The sequence below is a fragment of the Mobula hypostoma genome, chromosome 19 (assembly GCF_963921235.1).
Source record: "Mobula hypostoma chromosome 19, sMobHyp1.1, whole genome shotgun sequence".
In the NCBI taxonomy this organism is placed as follows: Eukaryota; Metazoa; Chordata; class Chondrichthyes; order Myliobatiformes; family Myliobatidae; genus Mobula; species Mobula hypostoma.
Window position 1 is genome coordinate 65850567 of NC_086115.1, and position 18430 is coordinate 65868996.

An 18430-nucleotide genomic window follows, 5' to 3' on the forward strand; every position below is an offset into this window, starting at 1 on the left:
CAGGTTGGGAACCCCTGGGTTAGATTAAATGGATCAGTTTTGTATTACACATATTGTAGACAGTGATATGGGCTATTGTAAATTTTTTATAGCTTGCAGTACTTCGTCCAATTTTGTATAAAGTGGCAGCAAGTTGTGTATAATTGATTCTTGGGGGCAAGGGAGTACAAAATATCATTCTGTACTCCTTTCCCGTTGGAGAGTGTCATATTGGAAGTGTGTGGACAGATGTGGCTCAGTTGCTTATGCACTTGAGTGGTGGTATTTCGCAAGTCTTTGACTTGGCTACAAAACACTCATTTATTTCCAAAAGGAAACTTTAGTGAAACATATAGAAACTTCTAGCATATTTGATCACATGTATGATGAATTAAGTATATGTGTTTTCTACACAGTGTTGTCTATGTTGCCTTATTTCATTCCATTTGTTTATTGTCATGTCTTTTTTATATTCCAGCTGCCAGCAGATGTTCTGCTGTGATGTCCACTCATATTGTTGCATGTTTGCTGCTCTACCGACACAGGGAGGTGAGAGTTTTTGTGTTTGTGGACTGGCACATACTAACATGGTGAAAAATCCAAGGTGTATTTTGCTGCAGTAGTTTGAACATAGAACAGTACAGTACAGGCCCTTCGGCCCACAATGTTGTGCCAACCCTTAAACCTTACCTCCCATATAACCCCCCACCTTAAATTCCTCCATATACCTGTCTAGTAGTCTCTTAAATTTCACTAGTGTATCTGCCTCCACTACTGACTCAGGCAGTGCATTCCACGCACCAACCACTCTCTGAGTAAAAAACCTTCCTCTAATATCACCCTTGAACTTCCCACCCCTTACCTCAGGGGTCCCCAACCTCTTTTGCACCATGGACCGGTTTAATATTGACAATATTCTTGCAGAGCGGCCGACTTTGGGGGGGGGGGTGTTCAAGTAGGGTTAAACTCACCTCAACATGTCTTTTACGGTTAGGGTTGCCAACTTTCTCACTCCCAAATAAGGGACAAAAGTAGCAGTCAAATCAAACTTGTGTTTACCCTGAGAAAGACTACCATGACCATGAAGCCTTGCGTGGGCACCTGTGTGCGCATGCGCGTATGTGCTGATTTTTTTTCCACAAATCGGTTTTGGCTTAATCTTCCTGACTACACTGTACACACATTATTTCTACTTTATATAGGCTGTGTATTTATCATATCATTCTTGCTTTTACTATATGTTAGTGTTATTTTAGGTTTTATGTGTTATTTGGTATGATTTGGTAGGTTATTTTTTGGGTCTGGGAACGCTCAAAAAAATTTTCCCATATGAATTAATGGTAATCGCTTCTAAGCTTTACGCCTTTTCAGCACAAAAGGTTTCATAGGAACGCTGTACCTTAGCGGGGGAAATACGGGACAAGGGCGGTCCCATATGGGATAAATCAATTTAGCCCAATATACGGGATGTCCTGGCAAATACGGGACAGTTGGCAACCCTATGTTCAAGTTCAACAGTGCGTGTCAGGGAATGACGAAAGGTGGAGCTGACTCATATCATTTCCTCGCGGCCCGTTAGCACAAGCTTTGTAGCCTGGTACTGGTCTGCGGCCTGGTGGTTGGGGACCGTTGCCTTGCCTTAAAGCCATGTCCTCTTGTACTGAGCAGTGGTGCCCTGGGGAAGAGGCGCTGGCTGTCCACTCTATCTATTCCTCTTAATATCTTGTATACCTCTATCATGTCTCCTCTCATCCTTCTTCTCTCCAAAGAGTAAAGCCCTAATTCCCTTAATCTCTGATCATAATGCATACTCTCTAAACCAGGCAGCATCCTGGTAAATCTCCTCTGTACCCTTTCCAATGCTTCCACATCCTTCCTATAGTGAGACGACCAGAACTGGACACAGTACTCCAAGTGTGGCCTAACCAGAGTTTTATAGGGCTGCATCATTACCCTGCAACTCTTAAACGCTATCCCTCGACTTATGAAAGCTAACACCCCATAAGCTTTCTTAACTACCCTATCTACCTGTGAGGCAACTTTTAGGGATCTATGGACATGTAACCCCAGATCCCTCTGCTCCTCCACACTGCCAAATATCCTGCCATTTACTTTGTACTCTGCTTTGTACTACTTCTCTGGGTTGAACTCCATCTGCCACTTCTCAGCCCACTTCTGCATTCTATCAATGTCTCTCTGCAATCTTCGACAATCCTCTACACTATCCACCACACCACCAACCTTTGTGTCGTCTGCAAACTTGCCAGCCCACCCTTCTACACCCACATCCAGGTCGTTAATAAAAATCACGAAAAGTAGAGGTCCCAGAACCGATCCTTGTGGGACACCACTAGTCACATCCCTCCAATCCGAATGTACTCCCTCCACCACGACCCTCTGCTTTCTGCAGGAGAGCCAATTCTGAATCCACCTGGCCAAACTTCCCTGGATCCCATGCCTTCTGACTTTCTGAATAAGCCTACCGTGTGGAACCTTGTCAAATGCCTACCAAAATCCATGAAGATCATATCCACTGCACTACCCTCATCTGTATGCTTGGTCACCTCCTCAAAGAACTCTTATCAGGCTTGTTAGACACGATCTACCCTTCACAAAGCCATGCTGTCTGTCCCTGATCAGACCATGATTCTCCAAATGCCCATAGATCCTATCTCTAAGAATCTTTTCCAACAGCTTTCCCACCACAGTAGAAAGTTGCATTTTGAGCTTGTGGAAGAGACCAACATGAGGACATCATGAGGACAATGAGAAGTAATTTCCATCAAATGGTTTACTACATCACACTGGTTAATTGTTGCAAAAAGTCTCAAATGCTGTTTATGGCATGAAACAAATCCCAAAATTACTCAATAAAAATTATACGTGCATGGACTGTACCCTTTGTCTATATGTTAATTCTTAACACATAAAATCCTTCAATAATATTTTCTTAAGATAGTTATAATGATGAATCTTTAAGAACAAGAAATGTAAATTACATGGATTTGACTTAGTCCAGTGTGATAATTCAATATTTGACATTGAGTTAACACCGTGATTGTATTTCCTATGGCAGTGCATCAGTAGAAAAATAAATAAGATCAGAAAATTGTGGACTCAGCTCAGCACATCACATGAACCAGCCTTCCCTGTATAGACTCTGTCTATACTTCACATTGCCTTAGAAAAGCATCCAGCATAATAAAAGCCTCACTCACCCAGGACATTCTCTTCTCCCCTGTCCTGTCAGGAAGAAAATACAAAAGCCTGAAAGTATGTACCACTGTGCTCAAGGACTCCTTCTAACCCATTGTTATCAGACTCTTGAACAGAGCTCGTATGTGATAAGATGGACAATCTACCTCATTATGATTTTGTACTTTTGTCGTTTACCTCTAGTGCACTCTTTTGGTAGTTTTTACACTTATTCTTCACGATATTGTTTTACCTTGTTCTACCTCAATGCATAGTGTAATGATTTGATCTGTATAAACAGTATGCAAGACGAACTTTACACTATATCTTGGTACATGTGACAATAATACACCAATACCAATCATTCTTTGGTGCCCTCACTCAAAATGTATTGTGTACACATCTTAGCTTGACTTGGAAGAGGCATGGGCTGGGGAAAGTGACAGATTCTTGTATTTGCAATCAGTATTCTACTTGACTATTGCAACTGTTTGTAGAGTATGTCTTCATAATTCTCAAAAATCTCTCAATAATTGCAGTTGTAAAAAGTGAATGTGATCCTATTTAACATAAATTTAATTTAGCACTTAATTTTGTTTAGGGTGTCCACTTATCCAAGTTGGTAGAAGATTTTTTCTGTATGAAGGAGGTAGTGCTGGCTCGGGATTTTGATCTAGGGTTTTCGGGAAATTCCGAAGATGTCGTAACGCATGCCCTACATTTACTGGGTGACTGTGTCAATGTCAGAAGCTCCCGACGAAATAGTGAATTCTTTATTGCACCAACCACAACAATTCCAGCCCTGTTTGAGCTGAATTTCTACAGCAATGGCATTTTCCAGGTTTTTCTCACAGAAGCAATACTTGGTAAGTGCTTAGCATCTCAACGTTGGCGCTAGGGCACTGACTTGGATATCCTTTTGCATTTTCATTTATCATTTGATTATTTTAATTTAGCTTCTAATTAAGCCATTAAGTTAATATAATATTCAAGCTTAATACAGGGCAGCCCAGGGTTCTTATTAGTATTGTCAATCTGCAAGCTGCAGCATTAAATTACTGACACTCAATAGATGAGAGTTGGCTATTGATCTTATAATTTCCTTTCATAATTTTAGAATCCTTTTTAGTTCATTCACAAATGAGAGGTTTGCGGGGATGCATGGGAACAAGGGAATGTTGAAAGGCCTAGAGAGAGTAGATGTGGAAAGGATGTTTCCCATGGTGGGGGAGTCTAGGGCAAAAGGGCACAACCTCAGGATAATATGGGCATCCATTTAAAAACAGAGATGTGGAGAAATTTCTTTTGCCAGAGGGCGGTGAATTTGTGGAATTTATTATCACAGGCAGCTGTGGAGGCCAAGTTGTTGGGTGTATTGAAGGAAGAGCTTGATAGGTTCTTGATTGGATACGGCATTAAAGGTTATGGGGAGAAGGCTGGGGAATGGGGCTGAGGAGGGGGGAAAAGGGTTAGCCATGAATGAATTGCGGAGCAGACTCGATGGGCCAAATGGTGGAATTCTGCTGCTATGTCTGGTGGTCTTATGGTCTAATAAAATAATTATATGGCTCCTTCAAACTCCCAGCTTGGAAACGATCCTCGTCTGTAAGATTCTATAGCTGATTTTCACATATGCAAAGAATATCATCTTTGCTCAGTGACTTTCTACACCTGCTATTCTAATGAAATATTGCTGCAAGACCAATGTACATGGACCAATCAGGACACAGTATTTTGAATGAATTCTTAAAGGACATACCAAGGAAAGGTGGAAAAAATTCAACTGTACTGTTAGAACTTGGTTGTTAATAAACTAATTTTTAGAAATTTAATATTTGCATTTAGAATTGCATTTAAGCTATATGCTGTGAAAGCATCTGTCAGCAAAGCACTATCTAATGAGTAAACTAATATTTTTGTTTTACTAAGTGCAAATGCACAATGAAGTACAAGGAGTTTGTATTACAAGCAGTGTATTTTGGGAATGTGGTAGAGTAGAAACCATAGAAATATTACAGCACAAAAACAGCCCTTTTGGCCCTTCTTGGCTGTGCCGAACCATTTTTCTGCTTAGTCCCACTGACCTGCACCTGGACCATATCCCTCCATACACCTCTCATCCATGTGCCTGTCCAAGTTTTTCTTGAATGTTAAAAGTGAGCCTGCATTTACCACTTCATCTGGCAGCTCATTCCACACTCCCACCACTCTCTGTGTGTGAAGGAGCCCCCCCTAATGTTCCCTTTAAACTTTTCCCCCTTCACCCTTAACCCATATCCTCTGGTTTTTTTTTTTCTCCCCTTGCCTCAGTGGAAAAAGCCTGCTTGCATTCACTCTATCTATACCCATCATAATTTTATACTCTATCAAATCTCCCCTCATTCTTCTACACTGCAGGGAATAAAGTCCTTACATACTCAACCTTTCTCTGTAACTCAGTTTCTCAAGTCCCGGCAACATCTTTGTAAACCTTCTCGGCACTCTTTCAACCTGTGCCAGGTGCACCGAGATGCAGCTCCTCAGAGACCGTGTTAGGGATCTGGAGCTGCAACTTGATGACTTACTGCTTATTAGGGAAAGTGAAGAGGTGATAGACAGGAGCTACAGGGAGGTAGTCATCCCTAGGCTACAGGGGTCAGAAAACTGGGTCACTGTCAAGAGAGGGAAGGGAAATGCCCAGATAGTGGAGAGCACACCTGTGGCTGTACCCCTCAGCAACAAATATCTTGTTCTGGATGCTGTTGAGGGGGATAACCTGACAGGTGATGCCCACGGTGACCGGGTCTCTGGCACTGAGCCTGGCACTGTTGTGCAGGAGAGAAGGAGGGAGAAGAGAAATGCAGTAGTCGTAGGGGATTCCATAGTCAGGGGAACAGACAGTAGGTTCTGTGAGCCTGATAGAGATACCCGCATGGTGCATTGCTTCCCAGTTGCCAGGGTACGGGATGTCTCGGATCGGGTCCTGAATATTCTAAAGGGGGAGGGTAAGCAGCCAGTTGTCTTGGTACATGTTGGTACCAATGACATAGACAGGACAAAGGAGGAGGTCCTGAGGAGAGATTTCCAGGAGTTAGGAAGGAAGCTGAGAAGCAGGACCTCCAGGGTAGTAATCTCAGGATTGCTACCTGTGCCACGTGCTAGTGAGGGCAAGAATAGTCAGATCAGACAGATGAATGCGTGGCTGAGAGACTGGTGTAGGGGACAGGGCTTCAGATTCTTGGATAATTGGGATCTCTTCTGGGGGAAGTATGACCTGTTCAAAAAGGACAGGTTACACCTGAACCCGAAGGGGACCAATATCCTGGTGGGAAAGTTTAATAGAACTGTTAGGGAGGGTTTAAACTAATTTGGCAGGGGGATGGGAACTGGAATGACAGAGCGGAGGAAGGGGAAAACAGAAATAAATCTAAGATAGTGAGCAGTAAAGATGTCAGGAAAGACAGGCAGGTGATGGGGCAAATTTGTAGCCATTGGGATGAGTTGCAGTGCAATAAAGTTGCAGTGAAATCAAAGCGAAAAGTATCAAATACTGGTCTTAAGGTGTTGTACTTAAATGCATGCAGCATAGGGTATAAGGTGGATGATCTTGTTGTACAGCTACAGATTGGCAGGTATGATATTGTGGCCATCACAGACCTGGCTAAAGGATGCATGTCTCTGGGAGCTGAACGTCCAAGGATACACGGTGTATCGGAAGGATAGGAAGGTAGGCAGAGGGGGAGGCGTGGCTTTATTGGTACAAAATGATATTAGATCATTAGAAAGAGGTGACATAGGATTGGAAGGTGCAGAATCTTTATGGATTGAGCTAAGAAATAGCAGCGGTAAAAGGACCCTGATGGCAGTTATTTATAGGCCTCCAAACAGCTGCAGGGATGTGGACTACAAATTACAACTGGAAATAGAAAAGGCTTGTCAGAAGGGTAGTGTTATGATAATTGTGGGGAATTTTAACATGCGAGTGGATTGGGAAAATCAGGTCAGCACTGGATCTCAAGAGAGAATTTGTAGAATGTCTGCGAGATGGCTTTTTAGACCAGCTTCTTGTTGAGCCCACTAGGGGATCGGCTGTACTGGATTGGGTATTGTGTAATGAACCGGAGGTGATTAGAGAGATTGAAGTGAAGGAACCCTTAGGAGGCAGTGATCATAACATGATTGAGTTCACTGTGAAATTTGAAAAAGAGAAGCCGAAATCTGATGTATCGGTATTTCAGTGGAGTAAAGGAAATTACAGTGGCGTGAGAGAAGAACTGGCCAAAGTTGACCGGAACGGGACACTGGCGGGAAAGACAGCAGAGCAGCAGTGGCTGGAGTTTATGTGAGAAATGAGGAAGGTGCAAGACAGGTATATTCCAAAAAAGAAGAGATTTTCGAGTGGAAAAAGGATGCAACCGTGGTTGACAAGAGAAGTCAAAGCCAAAGTTAAAGCAAAGGAGAGGGCATACAAGGAAGCAAAAATTAGTGGGAAAACAGAGGATTGGGAAGTTTTTAAAACCTTACAAAAGGAAACCAAGAAGGTCATTAAGAGGGAAAAGATTAACTATGAAAGGAAGCTAGCAAATAATATCAAAGAGGATACTAAAAGCTTTTTCAAGTATATAAAGAGTAAAAGACAGGTGAGAGTAGATATAGGACCGATAGAAAATGATGCTGGAGAAATTGTAATGGGAGATAAGGAGATGGCAGAGGAACTGAATGAGTATTTTGCATTAGTTTTCACTGAGGAAGACATCAGCAGTATATCGGACACTCAAGGGTGGCAGGGAAGAGAAGTGTGCGCAGTCACAATTATGACAGAGAAAGTACTCAGGAAGCTGAATAGTCTAAAGGTAGATAAATCTCCTGGACCAGATGGAATGCACCCACGTGTTCTGAAGGAAGTAGCTGTAGAGATTGCGGAGGCATTAGCGATGATCTTTCAAAAGTTGAAAAGATTCTGGCATGGTTCCGGAGGACTGGAAGATTGCAAATGTCACTCCGCTATTTAAGAAGGGGGCAAGGAAGCAAAAAGGAAATTATAGTCCTGTTAGCTTGACACTGGTGGTTGGGAAGTTGTTGGAGTCGATTGTCAAGGATGAGGTTACAGAGTACCTGGAGGCATATGACAAGATAGGCAGAACTCAGCATGGATTCCTTAAAGGAAAATCCTGCCTGACAAACCTATTACAATTTTTTGAGGAAATTGCCAGTAGGCTAGACAAGGGAGATGCAGTGGATGTTGTATATTTGGATTTTCAGAAGGCCTTTGACAAGGGGCCACACATGAGGCTACTTAACAAGATAAGAGCCCATGGAATTACGGGAAAGTTACATAGGTGGATAGAGCCTTGGCTGATTGGCAGGAAACAGAGAGTGGGAATAAAGGGATCCTGTTCTGGTTGGCTGCCGGTTACCAGTGGTTTTCCACAGGGGTCCGTGTTGGGGCCGCTTCTTTTTACATTGTACATCAACGATTTGGATTATGGAATAGATGGCTTTGTGGCTAAGTTTGCTGACGATACGAAGATAGGTGGAGGGGCCGGTGGTGCTGAGGAAACGGAGAGTCTGCAGAGAGACTGGGATAGATTGGAAGAATGGGCAGAGAAGTCGCAAATGAAGTACAATGTTGGAAAGTGTATGGTTATGCACTTTGGCAGAAAAAATAAATGGGCAGACTATTATTTGAATGGAGAAAGAATTCAAAGTTCTGAGATGCAACGGGACTTGGGAGTCCTCATACAGAATACCCTTAAAGTTAACCTCCAAGTTGAGTCAGTACTGAAGAAGGCAAATGCAATGTTGGCATTCATTTCTAGAGGAATAGAGTATAGGAGCAGGGATGTGATGTTGAGGCTGTATCAGGCGCTGGTGAGACCTCACTTGGAGTACTGTGGGCAGTTTTGGTCTCCTTATTTAAGAAAGGATGTGCTGACGTTGGAGAGGGTACAGAGAAGATTCACTAGAATGATTCTGGGAATGAGAGGGTTAACATATGAGGAAAGTTTGTCCGCTCTTGGACTGTATTCCTTGGAGTTTAGAAGAATGAGGGGAGACCTCATAGAAATATTTTGAATGTTGAAAGGCATGGACAGAGTGGATGTGGCAAAGTTCTTTCCCATGATAGGGGAGTCTAGTATGAGAGGGCATGACGTAAGGATTGAAGGGCGCCCATTCAGAACAGAAATGCGAAGAAATTTTTTTAGTCAGTGGGTGGTGAATCCATGGAATTTGTTGCCACGGGCAGCAGTGGAGGCCAAGTCATTGGGTGTATTTAAGGCAGAGATTGATAGGTATCTGAGTAGTCAGGGCATCAAGGGTTATGGTGAGAAGGCGGGGGAGTGGGACTGAGTGGGAGAATGGATCGGCTCATGATGAAATGGCAGAGCAGACTCGATGGGCCAAATGGCCGACTTCTGATCCTTTGTCTTATGGTCTTATTAATATCCTTCCCGTAACTGGGTGACCAAAACTGCACACAATACTCCAAATTCAGCCTCACCCATATCTTATACTACCTCACCATAACATTCCAACTCCTATACTCGATACTTTGATTTATAAAGGCCAATGTACCAAAAGCTCTCTTTACAACCCTATCTACATGTGATGCCACTTTTAGGGAATTTTGTATCTGTATTCCCAAATCCCTCTGTTCTACTGCACTCCTCAGTGCCCTACCATTTACCTTGTATGTTCTACCTTGGTTTGTCCTTCCAAAGTGCAATACCTCACACTTGTCTGTATTAAACTCCATCTGCCATTTTTCAGTCCATTTTTCCAGCTGGTCCAAATCCCTCTGCAAGCTTTGAAAACCTTCCTCACTGTCCACTACACCTCCAGTCTTTGTATCATCAGCAAAATTGCTGATCCAATTTACCACATTATCATCCAGATCGTTGATATAGATGACAATAACAATGGACCCAGCACTGATCCCTGTGGCACACCACTAGTCACCGGCCTCCACTCAGAGAAGCAATCCTCCACTACCACTCTCTGGCTTCTTCCATTGAGCCAATGTCTAATCTGGTTTACTACCTCTCCATGTATACCTAGCAACTGAATCTTCCTAACTAACTTCCCATGCGGGACCTTGTCATCGACCTTACTGAAGTCCATGTAGAGAACATCCACTGCCTTCCCTTCATCCACTTTCCTGATAACCTCCTCAAAAATCTCTAATAGATTGGTTAAACATGACCTACCACGCACAAAGCCATGTTGACTCTCCCTAATAAGTCCCTGTCTATCCAAATACTTGTAGATCCTATCTGTCAGTACTCCACCCAATAATTTACCTACTACCGACGTCAAATTTATCGGCCTATAATTTCCCGGATTACTTTTTGAGCCTTTTTTAAACAAGGGAACAACATGAGCTATCCTCCAATCCTCCAGCACTTCACCCGTGGATACCGTGCTAGCGCCCCTGCAATTTCAACACTAGTCTCCTTCAAGGTCTGAGGGAATACCCTGTCAGGTCCTGGGGATTTATGTACTCTGATTTGCCTCAAGATAGCAAGCACCTCCTCCTCTTCAATTTGTATAGGTTCTATGACCTCACTACTTGTTTGCCTTATATCTATTGACTCCACGCCAGTTTCCTTAGTAAATACAGACACAAAAGACCTATTTAAGATCTCCCTCATTTCTTTAGCAAGATGCAATTTAAGAAGTGACCATGGATATGAACAATCTTTCACTCTAACTTGATTATCTCTTAGTTGGATTTTATTTCATTGTATTACAGCCTGTTCCCTCTGTGCTATACTAAAGGAGAAGACTTCAGGGCCAGACAGATTGGATCCAACTGTCAGTCAAGAAAGGCTTATTCGTACAGCTGCTGATCTGTGTCACCTCCTTTCCAATGAGGTGATTGTAGGATTGGTAAGTGCCAGTTGAGTGCACAAACTTCATATGCAATCTTGATTTAACTGGTAATTAAGAATCGTGATTGAATGCAATGTGGTACACAGCCACAACATTTTTTATGGAGACACAAGGTAGACTGCAGATGCTGGAAAACTTCAGTCTATCTGGGGGAGCTCAGCAGGTTAAGCACCATCTGTGGAGGGAAATGCACAGTGAACATTTCAAGTTGCGACCTTTCTTCAGGACTGGAAAAAAAATGGGAAGATGGCCAGTATAAAAGGGTGAGTGAAGGGGGTGAAGCGAGAGCTGACTGATGATAGCTTCCCTTTCTCATCTGAATTTACCCAGCATCCATCAGCTCTCAGTTCAACTCCCCCCCACCCCTTCCCCTTTTAAGACTGGCTGTCTCCCCTCTTTCTTTACAGTTCTCAAGAAGGGAATCAACCCAAAATAGTGTCTGCCCACTTCTTGCATACATGCTATTTAACCCACTGAGCTCCCCCACTACAATTTGTGGGTCGCACCACAATGTTTTCATTAAATTTGGTAGATTTTGAAGCACTGAGATTATGTTAATCCTGCATTAATTGGTCTGATTTAATTCTTGTCTATTTGTATTTGTAGCCATGTCAGCCCCTGTACCAGATTTTCAACGATGCTGTTGGAAAGTTCATTCACTATGGCATCCTGTTAGTGGCAGAGGTGAGAAACCAATTTACTGAATTTTCAAATGCTTGAAAGTTTCTATCAGTGATGGTTCAACCACAATGAAGATAGATGAGAATTGCATGATGTTAAACCCGTCAAAACAAGTCTAGCTTTCTCAGTAATTCACTGGCAACTAGTGAGGTTGCATTCAAAGTAAGTCTGTTCCTGTTTGATGTTCTTTGTTCTTCAATAATGTTTATAATATAGTTCATTTTTCTGTTGGCTGTGGTTTTCATATGGAATTACATTTTTTTAATTATTCAGAGTTGAGAGTTGTAATGTCCTTACAAAGTTGCTGAATAAGCCCAATATCATGAACAACTGTTCAAAACAGAACACACAACTTACAAAGTATGGAAGTACAATACTGAAAATACTGTTACTCTAAAATGAAAGGAGAAAATTCTGGAAATGGTCATGAAAGATTATTAACTTCATTTTTCTCTGGAAATAGTTTTAGACCTGAAGAATCTGCATGTCTAGCATCTTTTTTTGCATTTCAGCTTCCACAGTGTTCTATGCATGATCATTTAGTTCCAATGCTCTCCAATGTTAACTTTTTTCAATATTTTCTTGTATTTTACAATTTTAATTTTTTAATAAATTTTTAAATAGCCATTCTCTTTTTTTAACATAACTGTTAAATATTGTCACGAAAATAATCTGTATGTAATCTGGGTGAGGTGACACTTCACCTGTGTGTCTGTTGAGGGTCATCTACTCGATCTGGTGCTCCTGGTGTGGCCTTCTGTATATCAGTGAGACCAGACATAGATTGGGAGACTGCACCTATGGGCACCTATGCGCTGTCGGCTAGAAAAAGCAGAACCTCCCACTGGCCATCCACTTCAATTCTATTTCCCATTGTCATTCTGACGTGTCAGTCCATGGCGTCCTCTACTGCTGTGATAAGGCCACACTCAGGCTGGAGATGCAGCACCTTGCATTCCTCCAACCTGATGGCATGTACGTTGATTTCTCGATTTCTGGTAATTGTCCCAACCCCTTCACCTTTCCCATTACTGTTTCCCTCTCTCCTCATCTCCTTACCTACCCATCACTTTCCTCTAGTGCTCCTCCCCCTTTTTTCTCCCATGGTCTTCTACCCTCTCCTGTCAGATTCCCCCTTCTCCAAGCCTTTCCCCTTCTTACCTATTGGCATCCCAGCTCTTTACTTCACCCCTCTCCCAGTTTCACCTATCACCTACCACCTTGTACTGCTTCCCCCCCCCCCCCCCCAACCTTCTTGCTCTAAATTCTCATCTTTTTTTCCGGTCCTTATGAAAGGGCTCAGCCCGAAACATCGACTGTTTAATCTTTTCCGTAGATGCTGCCTGGCCTGCTGAGTTCCTCCAGCATTTTGTGAGAGTTGCTTTGGATTTCCAGTGTCTGCAGGTTTTCTTGTAATTATATTGCGGTGCAGAATCAGGCCATGCACAGCAATCTGATCTCTAAGATGTACACAAAATTAATTTGAAAATTTATCACATTCTGCAATGTTACTATGACTAAATCCCAGAACTACCAAAGCAACAGCACTGCAGGAGTACATTTACCGTATGAACTTCAAGGCAACAAAATTGGGCTCACTACCATTATTACACTCAATTCCTTTCAATAGTAGCTCAGTTCATGCGGTTTAACAAAAAAGCCAAAACCAAAAAAGAATGAACATAAAGTCCCATTGCAAGTGCTCTACATGCAGTGTCTGTATTCCTTGCTTCACTGCCATCTGCTTTACTTATAATACAGTGTAGACTTGGATAGTGAAAACCATAATAACAGGTCTTTGTTCATTGATTGAACAGGAGGATCTCAGTCCCAGTCCTACAGAGGAGGCATGGGTGAATAAGTACCCAGATGGTTTGTCTTGGAGAAGTGATGAAGAAGATGATAGTGATTACGGCGAAGAGCAACGTGATCATTACCTAAAGGTATAGAATGCAAAACTCTTCAGGCTGATTTAGTTGCCAGATTCTCAAAAATTACTTAAAGACAAGAATAGTTTATTTGATCCTAATATTGTGCCGTACAATGGAAAAATCTAAGTTGATCCTTTATCAATGTATCTTCTCTCAATCAAAGTGACAGCAGTTGATTGAAGTACATCTCCCACCTCAGTTGCCCATGGGTGGGAAGTGAATTGTTTCTATAAATTATTTCTCATGTAGAAAGTGGTCTAATATTCAGCGAATCATATGAGAGAGGGAGTGCAATACAGAACCATAAGAGGAAATAACATTGTTGTAATGGCTCTGAGAGCTGGCATGGACTAAGTTGACTGTGTGACTGCCATTTACGTTATGTCATCAATATGCACGAGAAAATATTTACCATTCATGAGAAATGGGCATGCCCATAAGACATAAGAGCGGAATTAGGCCATTCAGCCCATCGAGTCTACTCCACCATGGCTGATCCCGGATCCCACTCAACCCCAGATGCCTGTCTTCTCACCATATCCTTTGATGTCCTGACCAATCAGGAAATTATCCGTTTCCGCTTTAAATATACCCACAGACATGGCCTCCACAGCAGTCTGTGGCAGAGCATTCCACAGATTCACTGCTCTCAGGCTAAAAAAAATTCCTCCTTAGCTCCATTCTGAAAGGTCACCCCTTAATACTGAGACTGTGCCCAATAGTTCTGGATACCCCCACCATAGGAAACATCCTCTCCACATCCACATTATCTAGTCCTTTCAAAATTCGGTAAGTTTCAAAGTTCCCTTGTATTCTTCTAAATTCCAGTGAGTATAGGCCCAAACCTTCCAAACGCTCCTCATACAGTGGCATGCAAGAGTTTGGGCACCTCTGGTCAAAATTTCTGTTACTGTGAATAGTTAAGTGAGTAGAAGTTGCACTGATCTCCAAAAGTCATAAAGTTAAAGATGAAACATTCTTTTCAACATTTTAAGCAAGATTAGTGTATTATTTTTGTTTTGTACAATTTCAGAGTGAAAAAAAGGAAAAGAGCATCATGCAAAAGTTTGGGCACCCCAAGAGATTTGAGCTCTCAGCTAACTTTTACCAAGGTCTCAAACCTTAATGAGCTTGTTAGGGCTATGGCTTGTTCACAGTCATCGTTAGGAAAAGCCAGGTAATGCAAATTTCAAAGCTTTATAAATACCCTGACTCCTCTAACCTTGTCCCAACAATCAGCTGCCATGGGCTCCTCTAAGCAGCCGCCTAGCACGCTGAAAAATAAAATAAATGATTCCCACAAAGCAGGAGAAGTCTATAAGAAGATAGCAAAGCGTTTTCGGGTAGCCGTTTCCTCAGTTCGTAATGTAATTTAAAAAATGACAGTTAACAGGAATGGTGGAGGTCAAGTTGAGGTCTGGAAGACCAAGAAAACTTTCCGAGAGAACTGCTTGTAGGATTGCGAGGCAAATCAAAACCCCCGTTTGACTGCAAAAGACTTTCAGGAAGATTTAGCAGACTCTGGAGTGGTGGTGCATTGTTCTACTGTGCAGCAACACCTGCACAAATATGACCTTCCTGGAAGAGTCATCAGAAGAAAACCTTTCCTGCATCCTCACCACAAAATTCAGTGTCAGAAATTTACAGAGGAACATCTAAACAAGCCTAAACACAAAATACTCTGCAGATGCTGGGGTCAAAGCAACACTCACAACACACTGGAGGAACTCAGCAGGTTGAGCCGCATCCGTGAAAATGATCGTTTTGGTCCTGACGAAGGGTTCCAGCCCAAAACGTCGACTGATCGTTTCCATGGATGCTGCCCGATCTGCTGAGTTCCTCCAGCGTGTTGTGAGTGTTGATCTAAACAAGCCTGATGCATTTTGGAAACAAGTCCTGTGGACTGGTGAAGTTAAAATAGAACTTTTTGGCCGCAATAAGCAAAGGTATGTTTGGAGAAAAAAGGGTGCAGAATTTCATGAAAAGAACCCCTCTCCAACTGTTAAGCACGGGGGTGGATCGATCATGCTTTGGGCTTGTGTTGCAGCCAGTGACACGGGGAACATTTCACTGGTAGAGGGAAGAATGAATTCAATTAAATACCATCAAATTCTGGAAGCAAACATCACACCGTCTGTATAAAAAGCTAAAGATGAAAACAGGATGGCTTCTACAACAGGATAATGATCCTAGACACACCTCAAAATCCACAATGGACTACCTCGAGGCGCAAGCTGAAGGTTTTGCCATGGCCCTCTCAGTCCTCCGACCTAAACATCATGGAAAATCTGTGGATAGACCTCAAAAGAGCAGTGCATGCAAGACAGCCCTCACAGAACTAGAAGCCTTTTGCGAGGAAGAATGGGTGAAAATCCCCCAAACAAGAATTGAAAGACTCTTAGCTGGCTACAGAAAGAGTTTACAAGTTGTGATACTTGCCAAAGTGGGTGTTACTAAGTATTGACCAAACTTTTGCTTCAGACCCTTTTCCTTTTTTGTTATTTTGAAACTGTAAAAGATGGAAATAAAAAAGTAATCTTGCTTAAAATATTAAAGAATCTTTAACTTTATGCCTTTTGGAAATCAGGTCATCTTTTACTTGCTTAGCTATTCACAGTAATAGAAATTTTGACCGGGGTGCCCAAACTTTTGCATGCCACTGTATGTTTACCTCATCATTGCTGATCATCCTTGTGAACCTCCTCTGGACTCTTGCCAATGACAACACATCCTTTCTGAGATATGGGGCCCAAAACTGTTGACAATATTCCAAGTGTGGCCTGACTAGTGTCTTATAAAGGCTCAGCATTACCTCCTTGCTTTTACATTATATTCCCCTTGAAATAAATGCCAACATTGCATCTGCCTTCTTTACCACAGACTCAACCTGTAAATTAACCTTCTGGGAGTCTTGCACAAAAAATCCTAAGTCTCCCTGCACCTCTGATGTTTGAATTTTCTCCCCATTTAGATAATAATCCACACTATTGTTCCTTTTACCAAAATGCATTAACATACATTTCCAAACACTGTATTCCATCTGCCACTGTTTTGCCCATTCTTCCATTCTTCCAGTCAGCTCCATCTTGGGTACTAGCCTACAAAGTACCCAGGACATCTTCAAGGAGCAGTGTCTCAGAAAGGCAGTATCCATTATTAAGGACCTCCAGCACCCAGGGCATGCCCTTTTCTCACTGCTACCATCAGGTAAGAGGTAAGGAAGCCTGAAGGCGCAGACTCAGTGATTCAGGAACAGCTTCTTCCCCTCTGTCATCCAGTTCCTAAATGGATGCTACCTCACTTTGTTTTTTAATATATAGTATTTCTGTTTTTTGCACTATTTTTAATCTATTCAATATACATATACTGTATAAAGTATACTGAATAAGATGTACTTACTATTATTTTTTTCTTCTATGTTATGTATTGCATTGAATCGCTGCCACTAAGTTAACAAATTTCATGTCACATGCCAGTAATAATAAACCCGATTCTGATTTGTCTACGTCTTGCTGCAATTGCATTGCTTCCTCAGCACTATGTACCCCTCCACCTATCTTCGTATCATCTGCAAACTGCCGCAAAAGCATCATTTCTATTATCTAAATCATTGACAAACAATGTGAAAAGTAAAAGTCCCAATACTGACCCCTGTGGAACAGCACAATTCACTGGCAGGCAACCAGAGAAGGCCCCGTTTATTCCTAATCACTGCCTCCTGCCTGTCAGTGATTCCTCTATCCAAGCCAGTATCTTTCCTGAAATTGCATAAGATTTTATCACGTTAAGCAGCCTCATGTGTGGCACTTTATCAAATGCCTTCTGAAAATCCAAGTAAATCTATTGTCCACCCTGCTGGTTACTTCCTTGAAGAATTTTAACAGATTTTTCAGGCAAGATTTCCCTTTACAGAAACCATGCTGACTTTAACTTATTTTATCATCAGTCTCCAAGTACCCCGAAACCTCATCCTTAATAATAGACTCCAGCACTTTCCCAACCACTGAGCTAAGGCTAACTGACCTATAATTTCCTTTATTTTGCCTTCCTACCTTAGAGAGTGGAGTGACATTTTCCATTTCCCCGTCCTCCAGGACCATGCTGGAATCAAGTGATTCTTGAAAGATCATTACCAATGTATCCATTACCTCTTCAGCAAATTCTCTGAACCCTTGAATGTAGTCCATCTGGTCCAGATGACTTATTCACCTTAAGTCCTTCGAGTTTGCTGAGTACTTTTTTCTTTGTAATAGCAATGGCATTCACTCAAGGACCTCTGGCACATTGATAGTGTCTTCCGCAATACAGACTAATGCATAGTACTCATTAAGTTCATCTGCCACTGCTTTGATCCCCGTTACTATCTCACCAGTATCATCTTCCAGTGGTCCAATATCAACTCTCTCCTCCCTTTTATTCTTTATATAACTGAAAAAACTTATAGTATCTTGTTTTATATTATTGGCTAATTTGCTCTCATATTTCATCTTTTTCTTCCTTTTAGCTGTTTTAGTTGCCTTTTATTGGATTTTAAAAGCTTCCCAATTATCCAACTTCCCATTCACTTTTGCTACCTTCTATGCCTTTTCCTTGGCTTTTATGTAGTCCTTAACTTCCCTTTTCAGCCACAGTTGCCAACACCTACCATCTGAGAACAACTACTTCTGTGGGATATATCTATCCTGCACCTTGTGAACTATTCCCAAAAACTTCAGCCATCTCTGCTCTGCCATCTTCCCCACCAGTATTCCCGTCCAATCCACCTAACCAAG

General features: G+C 42.1%; 1 protein-coding gene across 5 annotated transcripts in view; it reads left to right on the forward strand.

Moving 5' to 3' along the window:
* Positions 1-18430, forward strand: part of gpam (glycerol-3-phosphate acyltransferase, mitochondrial) — a 179494-nt gene that overhangs the window by 142377 nt on the left and 18687 nt on the right. For all 5 annotated transcript variants that reach the window (XM_063072075.1, XM_063072079.1, XM_063072076.1 and 2 more), the window contains 5 exons: positions 458-528; positions 3776-4040; positions 10907-11043; positions 11653-11730; positions 13545-13670. In XM_063072075.1, the coding sequence (XP_062928145.1) occupies positions 458-528; positions 3776-4040; positions 10907-11043; positions 11653-11730; positions 13545-13670 (677 nt within the window). The remainder of the gene's footprint in view (positions 1-457; positions 529-3775; positions 4041-10906; positions 11044-11652; positions 11731-13544; positions 13671-18430) is intronic.